Source organism: Acyrthosiphon pisum, chromosome A3, assembly GCF_005508785.2.
Source record: "Acyrthosiphon pisum isolate AL4f chromosome A3, pea_aphid_22Mar2018_4r6ur, whole genome shotgun sequence".
Taxonomy (NCBI): Eukaryota; Metazoa; Arthropoda; class Insecta; order Hemiptera; family Aphididae; genus Acyrthosiphon; species Acyrthosiphon pisum.
This window is the reverse complement of record NC_042496.1, coordinates 14,142,801-14,165,522: the sequence shown is the minus strand read 5'-3', so window position 1 is coordinate 14,165,522 and position 22,722 is coordinate 14,142,801. Positions and strand designations below refer to the sequence as shown.

The 22,722-nt window shown below is 28.9% G+C and overlaps 1 protein-coding gene across 3 annotated transcripts in view; it reads right to left on the bottom strand.

The window, feature by feature from the left end:
• Positions 1–637: 637 nt before the first annotated feature.
• Positions 638–22,722, bottom strand: part of LOC100160456 (autism susceptibility gene 2 protein) — a 35,448-nt gene continuing 13,363 nt past the window's right edge. Inside the window, exons 3-17 of one of the 3 annotated variants that reach the window (XM_001945572.5) lie at positions 22,404–22,577; positions 22,306–22,341; positions 19,945–19,971; positions 15,258–15,306; positions 14,538–14,908; positions 12,271–12,837; positions 4,875–5,077; positions 4,642–4,803; positions 4,398–4,570; positions 4,096–4,340; positions 3,865–4,023; positions 2,164–2,199; positions 1,860–2,097; positions 1,141–1,792; positions 638–990 (exon numbers count right to left, since the gene is read on the bottom strand). In XM_001945572.5, coding sequence (XP_001945607.2) covers positions 795–990; positions 1,141–1,792; positions 1,860–2,097; positions 2,164–2,199; positions 3,865–4,023; positions 4,096–4,340; positions 4,398–4,570; positions 4,642–4,803; positions 4,875–5,077; positions 12,271–12,837; positions 14,538–14,908; positions 15,258–15,306; positions 19,945–19,971; positions 22,306–22,341; positions 22,404–22,577 — 3,288 coding nt within the window. In that variant the 3' untranslated portion in view covers positions 638–794. Of the gene's footprint in view, positions 991–1,140; positions 1,793–1,859; positions 2,098–2,163; positions 2,200–3,864; positions 4,024–4,095; positions 4,341–4,397; positions 4,571–4,641; positions 4,804–4,874; positions 5,078–12,270; positions 12,838–14,537; positions 14,909–15,257; positions 15,307–17,294; positions 19,402–19,944; positions 19,972–22,305; positions 22,342–22,403; positions 22,578–22,722 lie in introns of those variants that run through there. The other 2 variants (XM_008184590.3, XM_008184591.3) reach the window with 2 other exon arrangements.

Here is a 22,722-nt window from a genome sequence, read left to right as displayed (position 1 = left end):
AATACAATTATCATCATTATTTTTTAACTGGTAACTTAAATAATGGGGTTTATTTCTTTTTTAAATTTATTATAATTAATATTATTTCAATGTAGAAATTATGTATTCACAGATATATTATATTAAACAATAATAGGAACAAAAGCAATGAAAATTCATTAAAACACTTTACAAATAATATTAAATATTTATTAAATATGTTGGGTTTCTTATCTATGTTTAAATTTAATTTGGTAGTATACAACTCTGACGTGACATAATTATATTATATCAAGGGTCAAAAAATCAGTTCAGATAATAAAAATTAACCCTGTGTGTCCTAAATAATTATTACAAAGAATGTTGAAAGGTTTTACAAATTATTTAATATTTATGTATAGGTTATATATAATTATATACTTTTTTTTTGAAAAATAAGAACTTGATTGCACGAATACAATATTATTTAAGAATTAAAAAAAATTCATAATTTCATTAACCAAAGATTTAATTTATTAAAATGATATTACTTACATTTTAGTTCAATACAAATAAATGAAATAAAATTAATTGCACATAATTAATTTTTAGAAATTACATGAAATAATAATTGTAATAAGTAAAAATTGTTTATTACATTTTATATGTATAATAAAAATGTATACATAGAAGAATAATATAGTTATGTTTAAAGGACACTAATAAGGGTAGTGGTGAGAAATTAAAAGAATAAATTAACGTATAATTTATTTTGTCAATATTTTGACTATAAAAATAAATATATATTCAAATTCAAAAACTGTTTAAGTTTTGGACTACCTAGATTGAGAAGATTCTTCTTTTTTAGGTAGTTGCATATCTGGAGGCATTGATCGATGAGTGTTAGGAGATGGGTCTTTTGGTCTTAAATGGGCTTGAGGGTGGTAACCAAATAATTTGGCTCTATGTTCTTCTTCTTCAGCTCTGTAAGCAGCTGCAGCAATTAATGGACTGAACCTCAAAGAATCATATCTAAAATATATCAAATAAAAGACAAATATTTCTAATTATGGTTTAAGACACAAAGAAAAAAGTGTAAATATGTTAAGCCCAATGATGGCTTAATTTTTAATTATCATTTTTTTTTTAATATATAATTAATTAAAATATATTTGTACGCACCTATACTGATCCCATGGTGAAAAATGTGTTGGTAGATGTGTAGCTCTTTGAGGATGTCTTGGAGGTGGAGGAAGGTAATGAGATGGAGGTGGAATGCGACCCAACATCATATTATTTAAATCATCTTCTTTGGACATCAAATTAGGATCTTTTAGAGGTGATCGTTCTCTCATTTTAGCTACTTGTTGTTGTTGTTGCTGATGTTGATGTTGTAAATGTTGCTGTTGCTGTTGATGTTGAAGTTGTTGTTGATGTTGATGTTGTTGCTGCTGCTGTTGTTGATGCTGCTGCTGCTGTTGCTGTTGTTGTTGTTGATGCTGCAATTGCTGCTGTTGAATCATATGCCTTCTCTTTTCTTCGCGTTTCACTCTTTCTCTTTCTCGACCTCTCTCCCTTTCTTTTTCGCGTTCTCTTTCCCGTTCACGTTCTCGCTCCCGTTCTCTTTCTCGTTCTCGTTGTTGCTGTTCTACTCGTTCTGTTTCTACAGGATCTGGTTTTATTGGCCAACCTCCAGAAGGCCCGTATGCTGAGTTTTGTGTAGGTAGTCCACGAGAAGGCTGTAACCTAGCCCATGGATCATTCATGGGATTGGGTGGGAATGAGGATATTGGTGGAAATCCAGCCGGGTACCTCGTAAACATTGCTGCAGGACCTACAATATAAATTGTATTGATATTAAAATATATCTATAGAAAAGAAAATTATAAAATATTAATTACCCATAGGCGGATAGCCTGGAGGCAATCCCGGATGATGATGATGATGAGGCGATGTAAACGGGGAGAGATCGTGCGGTGGTCGGCTAGGTGGAAATAAATGTGTGGGTGGCCTTAATAATTCAGTCTTTGGCACCGGATTGTTTGCAACATTTTTGGTTTCTGCAACCTGTTGTTTCTGTTGATAATGATAAATTTCCCAGGCTAATCGCACATGCATTGCATTCCACTTTCCAGGTTTCTATAAATTTAAATATAATTATAAAAATTAATTTAAGGTTAGATTCAAGAGGTTATATTCACTTACACTTGACTTTGTAGGCTTAGATGTATCAGTTAACTGCTAGAAAATAAATAAATATTGATAATCAAATATAAAATTATAATAAAATGTGTATTAAACGATACATTTAGTAATAATTACAGAGTACAGGACCTAAAATTATCAAAATAAGCACTTTAAAACATAAAAACATAAAAACAAGCATAATAAGCAATCTCAAAAATATTAACTCCTTCCCATAAACTTAAAAAAAAATCACAACACAGCAAACTAGACAAAGGATCGACTAATCATACTTTATTGTATCAATCACAATATGATGGTATTGGTATTAATAGTATACCAGGAATAAATTATAGTTTTTTTCTTGCAGCATTATTATTAGAACATTGGAAATTATGAATATTTTTTTTTGTTCCATGGCCAGCCATGACCGACAAAATAGATAGCAAAAATTAACAAAGACAATTTAAGTATTATTACAAGGCAATATGTTATGATACACATCAAGGAAAAAATTATAGAAAATATGCAAAAAGCAAATTAAATTAGAAAATCACTAGAAACAAGCATTTTTGGTAAAAACAACCACACAAATATGAAAAAAGAGCCCGTCCAAATTTGAAATTGTAGTAACATAACTTAAATTATTTATATTGCACTCTGCTCAATTTTAAATTAAGCAAAATAAAAAAATTAATGGTTAAAGTTCCGAACCCTTGTATTTAGAAATTAGGTTAATTACATTTTGCTAAATAGAAGATATTTATGAGAGTATAAAATATATTTAATACTAAAATTAAAAATATAATGTTGATAAATTATACTGGAGTTAGGAATCAATCAAAAGAAAAAAGTAGTAGATTTAAATATTTATGGAAATGTTGCTTAGTCTAGAATATACTATATTGTATACTGTATAGGTATTAATTTTATATTATATACAGTAAAAGAATCCTTATATCGACGATGGAAAGGAAAACGGCGTAAGCGACAATATATACGTTTTACAGGAAAGTCAGACAACCGTTTTTTCTGATTTTTTTTTAACTTTTAAAGCCGTTTAAAATAATTACATTGAATTTTCACCTAAACAATTTTTTTAGATAATTGTATTCTAAATAAGTTGGTAGCATAATAAATTAAGAAATGTTATTTTTTTTACCTGTAATGTAAATTTATATACTTTTTTGGTGCTTACGTCTAGTTAACATTATTGGTAGTATGTCGCTTACGCTTTTTGGTGCTTACGTCTTATTCTTGTATTAACCTGAATTTCGGTGGTTATAACCAGCATAATAATAATAATATTATTATAATTTTATTCTACTCTGTTTATTTAGAAATGAACAAAACAAAGTTTATAGATGTTATCAATAATTATAATAACCAACAATTGAAGAAAACCGATAAAAAATATTTTAAAATTATTATAAACAGCTATGGTGGTTATGCTCAAAAATATTGTTTTGTCGCTCAAGCCTGCTATTTGGTGGTTACTCTTTAATTTGATAGATGGCGTTTAGGCCTTGCAACTATCGATTATTTTATTATTGAATATAACTTTGGCAATAATCAACATATCGATAATCAGGTGAGCACAATCGATGCAGAATTATGTCATTTACGCCTTAATTTAAAAAAAACAAATTTTATCAAGAACGTCGTTTACGCCTTTTTTCCTTTCAACCGTCAATATGTTGTCAAATGACAATGCATAATTACTTTTGGTGTAAATGTCGGCATATGATTTGGTGGTGTAAATGGTGTGTGACCCATTGAAGAATGCAATAGGCCTGGTGTAAATCCAGGATAGCTACCAGACAGTAAATTCTGCCTATAAAATGGTGAATCAACTCCTCCCAATTTGGGTATATCTTTAAACTATAAATATATACACATGTATATTAATTATAGCTATATATATTATTTTATATTTTTTTAATATATACTAACCAGTGGAGGAGGATATAACGCTGAAGTTGGTGATGGTGGTATTGTTGAAGCATTAGGTATCGTTGTAGTAGTTGCAGCTACAGCAGGGATTAGTGGTGTTGCTGTGTGTTGGTGAACATGAGTATGTTGATGTTGGTGATGGTGCATCTCTGTCCGTAAGTATGGTGCACCAACACCCAAAGTTCTTTCTTGTGATGATGCTAAAAACCTTGAGTCTAGTTCTCTCCTTAACATGTCAGCTTGATCTAAATCAAAATCATTTTAGAATCCTAAATATAAGTAATATTTTTATTTTAACTTACTTGATTGAAATAAAGATTCAGCGGAAAAGGGATTATGAGCAGGTGGTGCTGATGGCAATGAAGAAGATTGTGACGTAGCGGTAGATACCGGCGAAGAAAACAACGGAGGGGGGTATGATGATGGATGTTGTCGAGTAATATTTGCCATTGTAGATGTCGCAATACTGTTGTTTCTAAGAAAAGAAAATATTTCATTATTTTATGGCTAATAGTTTATGCTTTAGTTATAAACTTGTGTACTTACCCCATTGGACCCCATAATTGTGGTTTATTATATACAAGACTAGAAGGTGCTGAAGATGAAACAGTAGGTGCTAATGTTGGAGTAGCAGCAGGGGGTAATGCTAATGATGAAGTATTGAACGACGAAGGAGAATTTAAGGGAGGGCCATTACTTCGGTTTAAACTATTAACATTACAAAATTAATTAATACATGTTAATTGGATAAAACAATTATTTAAATATATCAAATTTACATATTATAACTATCACGATCTCGGTTTGGACTTGGTCCTCGTGGCGACTGCCCTCTACCTAACACAGAGTGTCCACTCAAAATTGATGCAGTAGTGGTAGTAGAAGTAGAAGCAGCAGCAACTGTTGGTGCAACAAGAGGAGGCGCTGACACAACACTTGATTTTGTTGATATCACAGACATTGGAGAAGTTCGACTTAATCTCTATATAATTAAACAAATTTAAAAAAATTATATTATAAAAATTATTAATAAAATATATACATTTGGTGCAAAATATAAAACTAAAATTATACAGTCAATTTAAATACTTAAGTTTCATAAATCAAAACTAAATCATTTTTATAAAACAGCAACAAGACAGTCATTATAATTTTACCGCCATCGCAACAGTGTGTTGTGTGTAACTTAACACTAAATATTAAATAATATCAAAAGGTAAATTAATTATTAATATAATATATTAAATTCTGTGCGCTTCATTGAATGTCATGATTCACAATGATATCTGTCATCACTATGTAGAGTAATAAAAAAATCTTACACTTTGAGGGTGGTTAATGGTTTCTAAAAAAAATTTGGCTCTATATTGGATATTTTGAGCAGTAAAATATAAAATGCTTAATACATTATAAAATAATTTAAAAAAAGATAAAACAAAATTATGCTAAACCTATTGTTGACAAGATAGATTTTATTCTATTGTTGTAATTCAAAAATGAATAACTGTAAAAGTTTAGATATTTTACAATTACACATTTTTTTTTTATTAAAATATAAAATATAAATTTGTGGCATGTGAAAATAACAAATACAAATTGATAGGGGGCATAATAAATTTACATGATGCAATTGTATGATAACAGAAGGCTCTGTCCATAGACAAAACCTCAATTTTAAATATTTATATTGATATTTCTAGAAATTAATTACTATAGTATTTTGGTTCTTTTTGTGCTATTTATAGACAACTGAAATTTTTTACATTATTTGGATTTATATAATATAACATTTTTGTTTGTACATAAGCTTGAAAAATCATTTGAATAACCAAAAAATGTCCAAAATATATATTCAGTTTTTTTTTTTTATATAAACGTTTTAAAGTACCTAGATAATATAAGTATGTTCCTTATCATTTAACTTTATTTTCTTATAAAAAATTATTAATATTATTACTGTGTCTACTTCACTATTAGCAATTTATTTTCTTTTTATTTTGGGACTAGGCCTATATTGCAACAAAAATAAAAATAAAATAAATAAATATTAAAAGTGGCATTCGGGGACTGCCGCGATAAAGCTATTGCATATTAAATAAATAAAAAGTTGATATGATTTTAAATTTTTTTATTATTCTATTTATTCAGGAATTTGTATCATAGAAACTATAGCTTATGTTTTTATTGCTATAATATATTATTATAAATATATAAAATTAATAATATATTATTATATATTATATATTTATGTATATAAATTTATTATTATAGCAACCCATAACAAAACCATTATATTTATAAGCGCTTGATGTTCATAGTCGTTGTTATTTAAAAATAAATAACTGTTATCAAAATTAAATTATAATTTAGCTATGCGTTGCTATGGTCACCAGGTTGCTATAGTATGTATAAATAAACAAAGTGGTCACGCTTTTTCGTTACGATTAAAATTTTTTTTCAGTCACTACACCAGACCTGCGATAAAAGCTATGCAATAGCTTAAAAATTTTACATTTTTAAATAATTCGTCAAAATAACGAAAATTTGTTATTTATTTTGATTATTCATTCAATTTTAGATTCTGAGCGAAGTGATGAATGTATTGATTTTAATGATCTATTTATCTGTCTATTTAAAAAAAAAAATTTTGTGTGTCATCACCTTTTAGGACTGATAGTAAAGTGAATCTAGTTGGTACTTTGGGGGATTAAAAGTATAAAATCCCTAAGTTTTCAAAAGCGCAGGAAAAAATAAAATACAAATCAAGGAAAAACAGGAATTTTTACGCAAAATCGGATTTCAACAAAATCGATTTGAGATTTGGTATAATTATAAAACAAATGACCGTTAGATACATGAAATTTTCCCTGGTTGTTTATAATAGCATACACGATAAAATTTAAAAAAATTTTGATTTGTTTTGAATTGTTTACGAACATTTTCAGTTTCCAATTTCATTAGTTAGCGTATTAATATCAATAAAATTGTATTTATTGGGTAAAAAAACTTGAATATTTAATATTTAAGATTCCTCATAAATCTGTCTACCTTGGCTTTAGCAAAAAAAAAATGTCTAACCTGAATAAGACAAATTAAATTTATATCAACTTTTATGAATTTTTAAATTTTTACAATAATTTTTAGTCGATTTCTCATGTAGCGACTAGCGATTATCTTATTTTGCTGTAATTCAAAAACAAATAAATGTAGATATTTGAAATTTACACCATAATATGTTTATTTAATCAATTCCTATACTTGATAATATTTTCAAAATATTTTGACTCCTTTTGAGCTGTTTACGTACATTTTTCATTTTTATTGTTTTTTTTTTTTTTATAAATTTCAATAAAATGTTATTTGTTGGGTCAAAAAACGTGAAAATTTAATACAAGGCTCCTGATACAATAACAGTTAAAAATATTAAAAAATACTTACGCACAATTTTTTTATAAGCATTTAAAATTCGATTTTTTACAACATTTTTAAATTTAATATTGATTTTGTAGTTAAAGTTTATAAAATTTTCAACTTTTATAGCTAAGGATTAAAAATTTAAAAGAAGGTTCCACGTAAGGAGGTTATTCTGTAACCAAACAATAAAAAAGAAAAAAACAGTTTTTTTTATAGGTAGTTATTTTGTTGTAATTTTAAAATATTAATTTAACTTACCAGCTACCGTATTAATAATAAGTACCTAATATGAGTAATAAGTAATAACAATATAAATATAATATAAAATATTCACACTGACGACCGGTCTCCGCTCAGAATCTTTTTCGTATACAATGATATTGTATCATAGAGTTCAAATTTAATATCATCCATTATACAGTGACCCACTATAGAAACTTACTGATTGACAGTAGTTTTCAAAAGCGCCATGAAAAATGGGAATTTTTACGTAATATCAATTTTTGACAAAATCGATATTTATCTTTGGTCTAACATGAAAAAATAATAATAACATAGTTACATGAAACCTTTTAAATATTTTGACTTTTCTTGAGCTATTTATAGGCATGAGAATTATTTAAATATTATCGGTAAAAAAATAAGAAAATTGAATAAAAGGTCACTCATACGTTTTTAATTTCAGTTCTAAAATAATAGCAAGTTCAAATTTGGATGAAGAATAACAATTTAAGTTATTTCATAGTCATGAAAAAATATTATTCGTGGGTGGTTGAAACATTTAAAGGAGGTAATATTATTATTATAGTTTATACGCTGCGCAATGACATTTTTAAATGCAATGTTTTCGGCAAAAATTAATTTAACCTACCGTATTACTAATAACAAAATAAATTACTTTTATAATATTATAAAATAAACTTAACGTATAAAGTAATATAATATAGACTGACGAGACAGTTTAAACTCAGAATCGTTATTCGTATTCAATGATTGAATTCAAATAAACACAAGTACACAAATATTAGTGACCCACATGACACCTAATGTACACCAGTGGTATTCACTTTCACACCAATGTAATTATAACACTGAAAGCTTAAAAGTAAGTGTAATAGGTATAAGATTTCTCGTGTTTTTTTAAACGGAATTTAGAAAAAAAGGTTAAACGTAGCCACATTATTTTTTTATGAGCGTCTAATATATATAAATATATTTAATATAAAGTTCTTTTTAGTTGGACATACAAAATTCTAAAAATATCAAAAACACTGAAAATTTATTTTGACAAAATTGAATATTTAAACGAAAAATAACTATTTTCCTCCAACAACTTAATTTATGTCTAAATTCAAAAAATACTATACATAAAGACTTAAAAGTTTCAAGTTGAAACTATTAGGCATAACATAGGTATGGTATGTCTATAATACCATGAACTTGTTCACGCCGTTCTACGGCATACGGTAATGCGGACTTATAAGTCAACAACCATAATGTATGATATAATATCATGATAATTAATAATTAATAAATAATAATTAATAATTTTATATAATATGCGATGTTTTTGTCAAAAAATAGTTCTACACACGGTACCTCTTTCTTCTATAGAAAAATAAATTACTAATTAGGTACTTATAATATAACCATAGAAGTAAAAAATATAATATTATTCAATTTTGGTATCTGTTAAATAAAGAAATATTGGTTTTATAATAATTTAAGTAAAAAAACTGTATAGGTACTATGTTATGCTAAAGCCTAAAAGTATAACTTATGATCGATTTTTGTTTTAACCATTTTAAAAAGAACATTTTTGTCAATCATAACTTTAAGATGAAACTGATCCATAGACTTAAAATATTATATAGACAATATATATAATGTGCATAGTGAAATATATTTAAGCCAACATATTTGCGAGAGAGACAGACTCTGACATTACTTTTTCTAGGAGATTGTAAGCAATTTCATAATAATTTTATATATTTATAATCTCAAGGAGTAATGTACAAATTGTCTATAAACTCTTTGAAATTGTTATGTCAGAGTCTGTCTCTCTCTCTCTCTCTCTCTGAACAATAACAGTTCAGTAGTCTCTCTCGCACATATGTTGGCTTAAAGTGTTACACACAAAACGAGCGTAATGCGCGGTCTATATATTATAAGTCTATTAACTGTTCAATAGATAATAATGATAATAATAAAAAGTTTTAAACCATAATAAAACCCAAAAGGTATCTTCAATTTTTAGACAAGACAAATTTTAAATAATATTAATAAATAATTAGGTACCTATAAAGGTAAGGGTTTGTTTGTACATACACGATTACACGAAGGAGTTTTTAAGTGTTTAACGAGGGGAAATTAAAACTGTAAGTTCGTGGAAACCCAAAAGTTTATATCAGACTGAGCAAAAGTCGATAAGCGGTGAGCTTTATGTACAAGGTAAGGGGAGGAGGACTCTGTTGTAGTAATTAAGGAGGTACCACTACCGTCGCCATCATGCAGTTTTATCATTAACCTTCTCTAGACTTCTCGTCGGAGCAGCCGAATGGAAAAATTAACATCCGTACCCAGGGGCCAGGGTAGAGAGAAGGGAAAGAGATAAAGTGGGAGAGAAAAGAGTGAAGCGAACAAATTCCGTGCAACGTTTCCCTCGGCATCCTAATTACAAGCCCGTTTTCTGCTCCGTTGAAACTCTATTAATATTAATGATACCGTTAAGTTTAACAGCAAAACGATGGTCTACCTAACTATAATCAAAACTATGCCCAATGCATTTTCAAATAACAGTTAAATTATGGTAAAAAAACGTTATTAATTAGCAATAATAATAAACGTTTATAAATGCTAAGGTATATATAAAACATATATTTAAATATTATTCGACTAATACTAAGCATACAAATACGTAACATTTTTAATAGGTAATAGGAAATATTATTTTCAATCGATCGTGTTGAACGTTGATTGTATTTTTAAGTCATACTCAAAATAATCTTTTAAATTATTAAAATATCAAATATCAATATCTTAATACGAGTATTTGGGGTAGGTGGTTTTGCCAACAATTTCTAAGTTATTTTAATAGAAAATTTCTAGTGTACTGTAACATGAATAGTGTGAAAGTTATTTTAGGTAATTACTAATGTAATCGGTATTTGTCTGTACAATTTTATAATGATTTCAAATAATTGTATACTAAATAATTAATATACTACATAAATGATTTGAAGAAGTTTTATTTAGTTTTAAGGTCAATACAATTATATTATTATATTTTGAATTTTATAATATTATATTTTATATGTATACCAACATTACCAACTACATGGTATTGATTATAAATATTATTACACTCATTTAGCTTTAAGTTAAAAGTAAGTTGACTCTCTCACGTACATAATTATTAATGATTAATGAGTCATATCATTGATTATTGATTTATGATCAAGTATAATACATATAATAATAAAGTCAATAGTACTCTTCTTCTGTATTTCTTATAATTATAATAATAAATTTATTTTCAGAGAACAACGTAATTTGAATAAGCCATGAATTTCGGTATTTTAAAGCTTGGGTAAATAAGGGTTATAAATAAATTAAAACAAATTCAATTTTCTGAACGAATTGTTATAAAATAAAATTATGAGTCCTGGTGTAGCTAGGTGGTTGGCATCAGTCACTAACGTGTTCTGAGGTCAAGTATAGGCCGGCATCGCTAGTACCCAGATGGGTGACCACCTGGGTTTTCAGAGACAAATCCTCGCCCCACATACACGTGTTCCTCAATTGACCGCAACACCAAACAAAATACAAATGGACATAATTGCCGATGCTCAAGTTCAATAAAAAAAAAGGTGGGCAAGTAGGTGTCGCTCTGCTGTACAATAGGTTACAATTAGGTCACTGTAATGGATGGTGTTAAATTTGAATTCAATAATATAGTATCACTGTATTAGAAGAACGATTCTGAGTGAATTACAGCTGGTCAGTTAGCTTATGATATTACTTAGTATATTTGATGATATTATTGTGAAAAAAATAATTTATATAACCTATTGGCTATTTACGTGGAACCTTGTTTTATATTTTCTATCCTTAGATATAAAAGTAGAACATTTTATACATTTTCGACTACAAAATATAATTATTAAATTTTGAATTTGATACATTTTGTCAAAATTCGAACTTTATACGCGCATAAAAAATTAATTGAAGAAAATCTAAGCACTTTTACTGTCCTAAAAGGGGATGATAGACACAAAAATAAAAATAAAATAATAAACACACATCATTGTAAAATCAATACATTCATCGCTCCACTCAGAATCTAAAAAATCTAGCGGTAACCTAATAATTATCTTGGTTCTGTATTTAATAAAATAAATAGATACTATACTTTTAAAAATAACCAATAAAAAGTATTGATATGATAAAATATATTCCTAGACCCTAGTGGCTAAAGGGCCTAGTCCATTAAAAGTAATATCCTATTATACTATAAGTATAAGTAACATCTTAAAAAATATATTCTTAAGAGCCAATAGTGTATTTAGGACAGCGTCTCTGGGCCTTACCTCCCCCCGGGTACGTCTAAGTAGGGGGGAAGTACTTTAATATGACATTAAAAAAACGGAGAAATTATTTATTTTTTCATCAAAAGAAAGATCGACAAGTTCATTTTTAACTTTTTAAATATACAGTTTTATACCAATAAATGTTATATTTGTTAACCAAAACAATACTTACGGCTGCATTTGATAGCGCAGATGGCATATATGGAGTACTTCTGTACGGAGCATACAACGGTGGATAATGTTGTTGATGGACAGGAGGTTGGTATGGAGAGCTAAAATTGTTTACGGGCGTTGTCGTTGTTATCGGACTACTGGATGTGCTAGGAATCGTAGAAGAAGCAGATACAGTCACTGTAGATGACTGGGGGGTAGAATATGGCATATATGCACTAGACACTGTAGCCAATAACGACGGGGTAGATTTATATGGACTATGATGATAATTAGGCGAGGGATAAGGAGCCCCGTGAGGTGGATGGTATATCATGTTTGGTTTTTGCATATAAGGAGAACTATGTTGGTGAGGAGATGGTGTTTGATTAGAAGATTTTGGGATGTAATTCGATGCTGCGTGGGATAAGACTGGATGTTGAGACGTTGAAGGAGTAATGTAAGAATTTGTTATGCTCAAAGACAATGGACACGCTTGAGGCGGTGTTTGGTATGGCGGCGCACTCGTAGGTGGTGGTACCGGATTCGTTGAAAAATTTCGAGGACTATTGAGCCCTGAAGATGGTACCTATAAATAATATTAAAACCATTATTTTAGTACAATTTAAAAATTAAAATGATTGATTTTATTATAATATTAAAATTGATACAATATACTATATATATAATATATATATTAATTATATATTATTATTAGATTTATTATATTATACATTATGGATAAATAAAATGTACGTAGAAATATATACCTATTACACTCTATAAGTTTATATTTTTATAATGAATAACTGGTGGTAATTAACAAAATAATATTATTAACTTCTATTCGGCAACATCTCTTATAAGGCAATCATACTTATTTTATTTATTTATAAGTCACCATAATGATAATTATGATGCACGTGCGAAACATGAAAATGATTCTCGAGTGTATACCAGATACGAGATACCTATATGTTTTTTTTTTATCCAAACAAGTGCGATATTAGGCAGCTTAAAGCTGGTTTATTTCTTACAGAGAATACTGATGTGACACGATAGATTTAAGATGAACTCGTTTCCATGGCAATCCGGATAGTGTACCGGTGAGAGTACTGTATAAATGCCCCGCGATAATAATATAATAATGATAAAAAAAAATCTTTGCCAATAATGGTATAAACTATAAAGAGAAACTTGAAACGAGTGTATGGAATACATAATGGATTTCAGAGATTATAACTATGTTTACGTGGTTGACGGAATAAAATACAGTTCAAAATAATGTTGCATATAAATTATTAGAACCCAGTAAATTCTTTAATTTCTTAAGAAGATAGTGTTATATACCTTCATTGAAGTATGTATGTTTAATATAATATATAAAGTAGGTAATAATATTTAATGAAACACGTTAGTACGTTAATCATCTTAACATAATTATTACTATTTCATAAAGCTGATGATGAATTAAAAAGTGTTGTTGACTTGTTAGGTCAAAATATATTTACTAGAATAAGTGAAGACAGTGTAATGGGTGGTAGTTTATATTCAAAAAAATAATTGAAAAATTAAAAAAAGTCTGAAAAAATAGATTAAAACTGTATCATATTACTATTGGTCATCAATTCCTATCCTTTTCTTACCACAATTTTAATACTCCAATAGTGATTATTGAGGTATTTAATACTTATACTTATACTTATACTTTATTATTCAGGTGTACCATTTTAATAGATTTATTTATTATTAATTTGTTAACAAATAATCTTTTAATACTATTTTAGCTTTATCAACGTTCGATTTTTGATATATTTTAATTTGTCAATTAATTTCCAATTTTTAGGATGTGGGACACCCAAATGTATGAGCCAAGTATTCCAACTTTCAAAAATATTATTAATTATTGACCACGATAAGAATATTATTTACGAAATTACGAGAGATAAGTAGAATATTATAATGCGTTATGAAATAACATTTAGATAACACATTGAGCATTGCATTACGAAAATAAATCGGAAGTTATAACCAACAGAGATATAATACAATTTTAATCTATTTTGTTTTATTATTTGATACTCAACTTAATAAATAATAAACTTATTTTTTCTCTAACGTTTTTACTATTTATCTAATCGTTATTTTTGTGTAATCGGGAGAGATGAATTAAAAATGTCAAGTAATATTATAATTTATATTTATATTAATTAAAAATACGAAAATGTAAACTCACATTTTAACTAAATAAAATTGTTGTATATTAAAACGTATGGTAATTTTACTTACTGGGGAATACCTCGACGTAACTGTAGCAGGAGTTGTTGAAGGTTCATGTCCATTCACATGTGTACTTTGAGGTTTAGGTGTAGTAGGGGGCGTGGATGCTGGAGGTATCGTAGGTGATGGACATTTTGGTTGAGACACCTGTAGAGCCCGAGGAGTAGTTGAAGGAGGTGGTAACATAGGATTTTGTGAGGGCCTAATATGAGTCGTAGATGTTGTGGTTGTTTCAGGCGTCGAATGGCTATCAAACTCTATACCATTAACTAATGGGGGAGTAGGTTGTCGACTTGGTGGTGTTATTGATATAGGTTCTTTAGAGACCGTAGCAGGTAAATTCTGGATAGGTTCAGAAGAAATTCTTCCTGGTAATTCATCTAGAAAGATTTTAGTAATTTAACAATTAATTTATTAAAACATAGTATTTAAATAAATACATTTTTAAGTAGTACAAAATTATACAAAAATCACCTATTCAATAATTTCAATAGTTCAATAATTATAAACACTATTAATGTTCAGTAGAAATATTTTCAATTTTATAAGATTATTTATGTATAAAGATTATATAACAACATTTTAATTTTAACTTTTGTTTGACATCGTACAATAGATTAGTAACTACAGGATACCAGAAAGAAAATATAATAGTAAAGAATTTAAAAGTTGTAAAATCCGAAAGTTCAATAAAATAAACATCATTAAAAAATTTCAAGGACTGCTTACCTTTCCTGGAAACCAGACTGGTCCTGAAGAGATCAGAATTATCTGAACCCTGAAACAATAATAATAAAACAAAAATTATAAAATTTCGTCTAGTTTGTTTTCAGTGCTCAATAAAATGTTATTATCATTATTATTATTATATTTTCAAAAAGCTATAATTTGAGCCACTATATTTTTAATAACCTCAGAGTTTTACGATCATGGATCTTAAAAAAAAAACATAAGCTTTGTGTGATAGTCGAGTTAACGATCCATTGCAACGATCGTAAACCATATTGAAATGCAGTAGAGCTATTCAAATTCAATGACATTAAAACTATGTCATTTTTAGATATAAGTGTTTTTCGGACTGTGTAATATAATTTATTTGATAGTGAACACTAAATAAGTAAACAGTTCACGATAACTATAGTTTAAATTATTAAACTACTCCAATTTGGGTACAAACACGGCCAATCCTACTTCACAGCAAATCTTTTAATAAGTTTGAATTTTATCAAAACACATAAATATAAAACTTGACCCTTGATTTGATTAAGCTATAAATAATTATTTCTGCCATAGTTTTTATCAAACTAATGTTTTTCCTCTGACACGTATAACAAATTCCGTCCACTACAATGGTGTATAATAAACGAAATATTTAATTTAAAAGCAAAATAAAATATATTTTAAAATCCTTTTGTATTTTACCGTATTCCTACCTAGGTACACATAATTAATATATTTGAAAAGCGATAAAGAATAAAAATAAATAAATGAATAATTCTTACACAAGTAAAAAAAAATATTAATGTTTTAAATATTTTATTCAAGGTCCGCCACTGAAGAACTATTCACGTATTTATATTCTAAAATTGTGCACGGGATAAAGTAAAAACGTCAAGTACTCAACACTCAACACAAATATCGACATGCTATGATGACCAAGCATATTTTATTAACTAACATCCGTAGTAACAGTTTATTTAACGTATCAAGTATATTTTAATATTTCCCACTTTTTTTTTGTATTTACAGATAATATTTGTGTACATAAATACGTGTTAAACAAGGTCATAGGTAATATAGATAATGAAAAATTAGTTACAAAAACTCGTAAACGAGTACAGATATTATATTACTTATTTATATTGATTAAAACATTAGATTATTTTCCTAGACAAAGAATATTATATGCTCATTATTCGTGGTGAAATATATATATATATAAATTATCTATTATTTAATATTTGTATGCAATTAATTATTATTATTTCATAACTACTAATTTGACGTATTCGTTTTAGTTTTTGATATAGGTATTAGGTACGTACTATAATCTAATTAACCCAATATCATTATTAATCGGGAAAATTGATATGGATCATGTAGATAATAAAATATAATTATACGAAATCTATTTTTCTCAAAACATTTTTTCTTTTCTCGATAATACGGATGCGATAGGTAACAAAAATTAATAAAATATCTCTACCTATTATACATAGCTGAACCAAAAAGTTATTAGTGCCACCTACCTATATTATAACCAGGTAATATCGTTATTTCTAATATAAGGGAATTTGATTCACATTAAAGTGCATAAAGTGGAACTTTTACCGTAGTCACCAACCACCTCGTACTGCGGGGTAGCATAAAAAAAACACCACCAGGGGTATGCATTACGAACATGTTATGAGACAGAGAGAGAGAGGCATGTACATAAAGCTGTGTAGGCTTTAAAATGGTTATAAAAATACATACAGTTTACATAAAACAAAACAATATAACATAAACGGAAAAGTATTGAATTTAACAGCGGATTATTGTTTCACACGCATACACTGCTTGTCTCCCATAAATAGGTTAAGTTTAAGCATTATCATAATATTATACATGATCTCATAAACGAATATTCAAGAAGAAAGTTTCGCGACTACTATAATATGCATATTGCATACATTATTGTGCCATGAGATCGATCATAACGACACAACAATAACACGCGTATAACTGATAACATGCGTATAACTGATATAGATGGACGATGTTTACCGGCCGGTCGTTGAAACAAGGTCTGTCCACGGTCATAGCGGTTGCGGAAATACTGTGTTCAAAAGGCGGCATTTTTCAAAAGAAGCATGATCGAGGACGGGCGGGTATCGGACGACGATCTGCTATAAGGACTACACGTCGGGCGTTTCCGTGTCGATCGGAATAAAAATCGTATCAACGATCGATCGAAATGACGGTCGATTAAACTTTTATTATTTTATAAATGGGCGGGAAAAAAACGAACTAGGAACACGCACAGACGAACACGTGCGCGAGAATCAGATTTCGGCGACGACCGCGACGGACTGGCAGACCATAAACACGTACGTGCACGACGGCGCGCGCGCAAGCTCACCAAGTGACTACTGATGTGACTCGTGCTTGGTGCTACGGTAGCAGCCGAACACGCCACCCGCCGTATTGTTGTTGATGCGACGACGGTGGCCGGGAAGGGAAAACGCGGTACGGCGCGCACGCGTCTCTCTTCGAACACACACCGCCGTCTGGTTACCACCGTTCACCATCACTAGTATTTCCCCCAAGGGTCGTAAAAACTTTGGTAGACTTGCGCACAAGTGTGCGCTGTGAAAGTGGAAAAACATGAGAGAAAATTCCCGCACGTCTGCAGCGAGAGAAAAAGTATAGTAACCAGCAATCGTAGTATATAATATATATATATATAACAGCACTTCCTCATAATTTTTTTATTTAAAAAATATCGACCTGTGCTTTCGGTGTAATCGAATAGAAAAAAATACGATAATATTACGGAGCATTAGGCACTTTTTTATTTTAAACGATTGTGGCTCGCGATTATCATCGATAAACGTGCGACATCGATCGTCTGCGGTACGAAATTCACGTAATGCATGTACCGAGAAGCCGTTAGACCGCGAGGGTTGGAAATGCCCAGGCGGCGGAGATGAGCAATAAAAAATTCAATATATTCAAAAGCAGCAAAGTATATATAATATTTATACATATTATATTATATAAGGGGAGTAAAGAGGTGCCGTGGGTTTGTGGGACGATTTTTCTTTGCCCCTGCAGTGTTAAAACTTATAATAAATATTCATGTCGCTACCACTGTAAAGGGATGTCGAAAAGCCCATTATTATTATTTGCAGAAGGAAAAACATCAACGAAGATTTTTACCTCATACCCCTCCATTAAAGATAACTTTCAGACTTTTGTGTGTGCACCCAGGGAGAAAGAGGGGTTTTCTCCCCGGGAACAAATCGACGAAAATAAAAACTAAACGGATACAGAAGAGAATTGGGAAGACAGTGCAAAAAGGCCCCGGGCCGACAAGATTTTACGGTCGTTTCTCTTGTTCTCCTCTAAATGGCGACGTAGAGAAAATAATATTATATTTTATAGTTTTTATTACCAAGATAATCAAGATTACAAGGAACAAAACGAACTCAAGAAAATGTAAATAAAGGTGAAGAATACAATCCTCGCCAACGATTTTCGCATTATTTAAGACCACAAAAACAATATTGCACTATATAAAAGTAACAACGTATCAAAATATACTTAACAACTTTATAATATCAAGGCTGGGGCTATACGTGGCGTTTTCCACTGTTATACGAGTAGTATCCGTCCACGTATTCCGCCGAGTAAATAATACACTAAACGCGGCGTTTTCTGTTTTCGTAACCTATATAATAGTCCATCCTAATTGAATAACATGTTTTACATGTACAATTTTTACTATTATTACTTCAGCGTACACCAAACAAAAAAACACAGGCTCGTCGGAGTTTTCCGTTGAGGAGAATCAGTCGTCATATCTGTCATGTATGGCCACTCAAATAGAAAACAACAAATAATAATTATTGAATCCGACGGCAAACACCGCGGTATGGAATACGACGGACAATCCCTGATTAAGCTCTGACTTAAAATAATTTAATCTATTTTGTAAGAATAATTGAAAGTTATCAAACTACGCACCCTATATTATTAATATGTAGCCCATGGCTACTAGCCATGTATGTTTTACTTTTGTAACTATGGTGGAATGTATAAAAATATTTTTTGGTTTTCAAGATTACTATTATATAAATTACCTATATAAATGTTGTAGTTTTAACGACAGAATGTATACTAGGTTTCTTTTTATAATTTACCCAGGTATAAAAACAGCATAAAAAATTATTACAGTTTAAAAAGTTACATTTATAATGTAGGTATGTATAAAATATAATTAACATAAAATTAATTTAAAAATCTCAATTTATTATTCATAAACCGGCCCTGCGAATTAAAATCGGATCCACGATAAAAGGCGCTATTGGTAGTGTAAGCTATAACTATATATTATGTACTAACTTATTATATAACTGTGAATGAATATATATTTATTATTTATATTTAACTTCGTTTGTGAATCAGTCATTCGCAGTCACTCAATCGCTCCTTCTATCTTGGGTTATGACAGATAATGTTATAACTTATTATAAGCAGGGCCGGACTACGAGTAAGGTATATTATGCTATTATTAACCATAAAATAAATTATATTTAATAGGGAATTTCAAATGATAAATTTAAATTTAAAAAAAAAAAACATTAATAATTAAATTAGTTATAAGCCTCACATATTAATTATTTAATAATAATAATATTCAAAAATATCTTACCTTATCACCCTCATCTTCACTATCACACTAAAAATAAAATAAAAACGTACAGTTAATAAAAATCCAAAACTGTAGTAATTTCCAATAAAAAAAATGCATATTTCTGCGGTATAAGACATAATAAACTGAGTTTATAATATTATAATATCATTCACACGAATTGTGTGAGTAGTAGGTATGGAATAAACCTAACCAGGAATGTTGTCATAAAAATAAAACATTTAGAAATTATTATCCTAGTTTTTCAAACTGATTCTTAATAGTTGCTGAGATATTCAATTAGACGATTTAAATGTTTGTGAAAACATGAGTTTTTAATATGAGTGCTTCCAAAATTTAAATTTCAATCAAGGTTTCAGGGATAAGTCAACAAGGAGAATTACGTCAGAATGTTATATGAAAATTTCAAATTTAGACTTTGTTGTCTTACACACATTGCACACGAAACATGCTAAATTTACGTTCCATATTCCCAATACAATTTTTACATGTTTTTGGGCTGGGTACATAATATATTTTATTTTTCTAACCAATTTTGCAAAATAGACGTTTTTTTTTTCATTGGTTACTTATTAACAAAAACATACTAATATTTATAGTCTTATAGATTTTCCTTGAAGAGGAAAAATATCGAGTAGCGGTTTATTTTTAGTATTTAATTAAGTAGTGCAATAATTATTATTTACCTATTCTTAGACTTGAATACAACAACGTTATCCGAGCTCTCTCGTTGAATTTAATCGAAATTTTAATTTTAAAGCGAGTTATAAGTATTTTTAAATATTGTTTTGTTTTATTTACTTAACTAACTTTGTTATAAATGCTTGTACAAGTATGTGTATTATAGAGACGATTACGTGTGCAGCGATCTTCTTAAGGCAGGATCCCACGACTCGTGTATTTGACGAATATCCACGAATAGGTACACGAATAATCGGCAAGTTACCGACAATCGACGGGAAGGTGGCGAATAACGAATACCGAATATTCGTACTAAGTACTCCATTCCCATTACTCGGCGAGTATCCACGAATACCAAATATTCGTAAAATACACGAGTCCTGGGATCCCGCCTTTGGAAGACGCCACAATCGCATGTGTTGGCTCCGTCAAATGGACATAGCAAATTTTGGGTTGTATTAGAGTAAATTGATCAAGAATAAAACTTAAAGGTAAGAACATTATCCATGTTCTCCTATTGAATTCAGGCAACATTATGTTTTTTTTAATTTTACATACTCATAAAAAAAAAATAATGAGCACAGATAATGGTTTTGCCTTTAAGTTTGATAATAGTCATAATGGTCAGTTACTTAAGGACGTTGGATGCGGTGATCTTCTGTCTTTGTCTAACACACGTCGAACATAGGAATAACGAGCTAAGCGACTGACAAAAATTAAGGTACTTCTAGTTGTTCAATTTAAAAAATTAAAACATGTTTTAATTGGTATACAAGTTTACTTTGCATCGGTCGATTGTAGCAATATTTTGATGAGAATAAATATTTTAAATTTTATAAATTTGTCAATTTTTAATAATAAATATATTTTAAAAAATATTAAAAATATGCTTCGACCTATGCAAAGTAAACTTGTATACCAATTCAAACATCTTTACATTTTTTAAATCTAACAACTAGAAGTAGGTACCTTAATTTTTGTCAGTCTCTTAGGTCATTATTCCTATGTTGAACGTGTGTTAGACAAACACAGAAAAACACCACATCCAGCGCCCTTAAATATTAAAACTAGCAACACTTTTTTGGAACTCCTGATTGCAAATTTTTTATGGTGTACTACTACAGTTGTTCATAAGATAGAGACAACACATGCGGGTATATCATCTTAAGACATTTCCCATTTTAAATAAAATAAATCAAAGAATTACATTAAGCACTAAGGAAAAAGTAACTAACATTTTTTTATAAAAGCAATAATTATTTTCTAAAAATAGTTAAATAAATACACATCGGAACAAAACTCGCACCGTAACCTTATTTTAAGAATATTTTAAGAATAAAAGAAGTAATATAATGATACAAATAATGTCAAAAATAAATACATTATAATATTATAATATTATCATATTATGATATTCTCGTTTTTTTTAGTAAGTGTAAATGTCAGTTCATATCTGTATGAAATAAATAAATTATCGAGTAAATTATTAGCTTGTTGTAACCATATGTTAGGTATAGTACATAATATGTTATATACCTATCTTAATTATTACGTAAGGTATTATAAACATATGTAATTTTTGAAGTACTCAGTTTACTAGAATGTATGTGGCAAGTATCAAATATGTATTTTTAAATAATTGCACAGTTAAAAGTAATTATAATAATATATACAACTTACAATATATCCTCTGCCTGAACTACAATTGCTACTCGCCTATAGAATAAAAAACGTGTTAATTATGATTCAAAATTATTAAAATAGATATTTGATCTTACATCACTGAATCGTTCCCTCGAACTCGATCGTCTTTGACCACTCTGACTAAGTGAAGACGTAGATACTTTATTACCAGATGGTCTTTTAAAGGATTGTACAGAATTTGAATGTACAACAGAAGCATCATTGTCACCTCCTTCACTATCGTGCTTCAAATCCAAAGACGACGAATCCTGTATAAAAAATAATTCGCAATCAACATTTTGTAAAATTTTAACTCTATTTAAACTTATTGGAGTAACATTTAACCCGTAAAATCATAAATAAACACTTTAATATTTTATAGAGATTAAAGCTGAATAAAAGATGTTTTTTAAT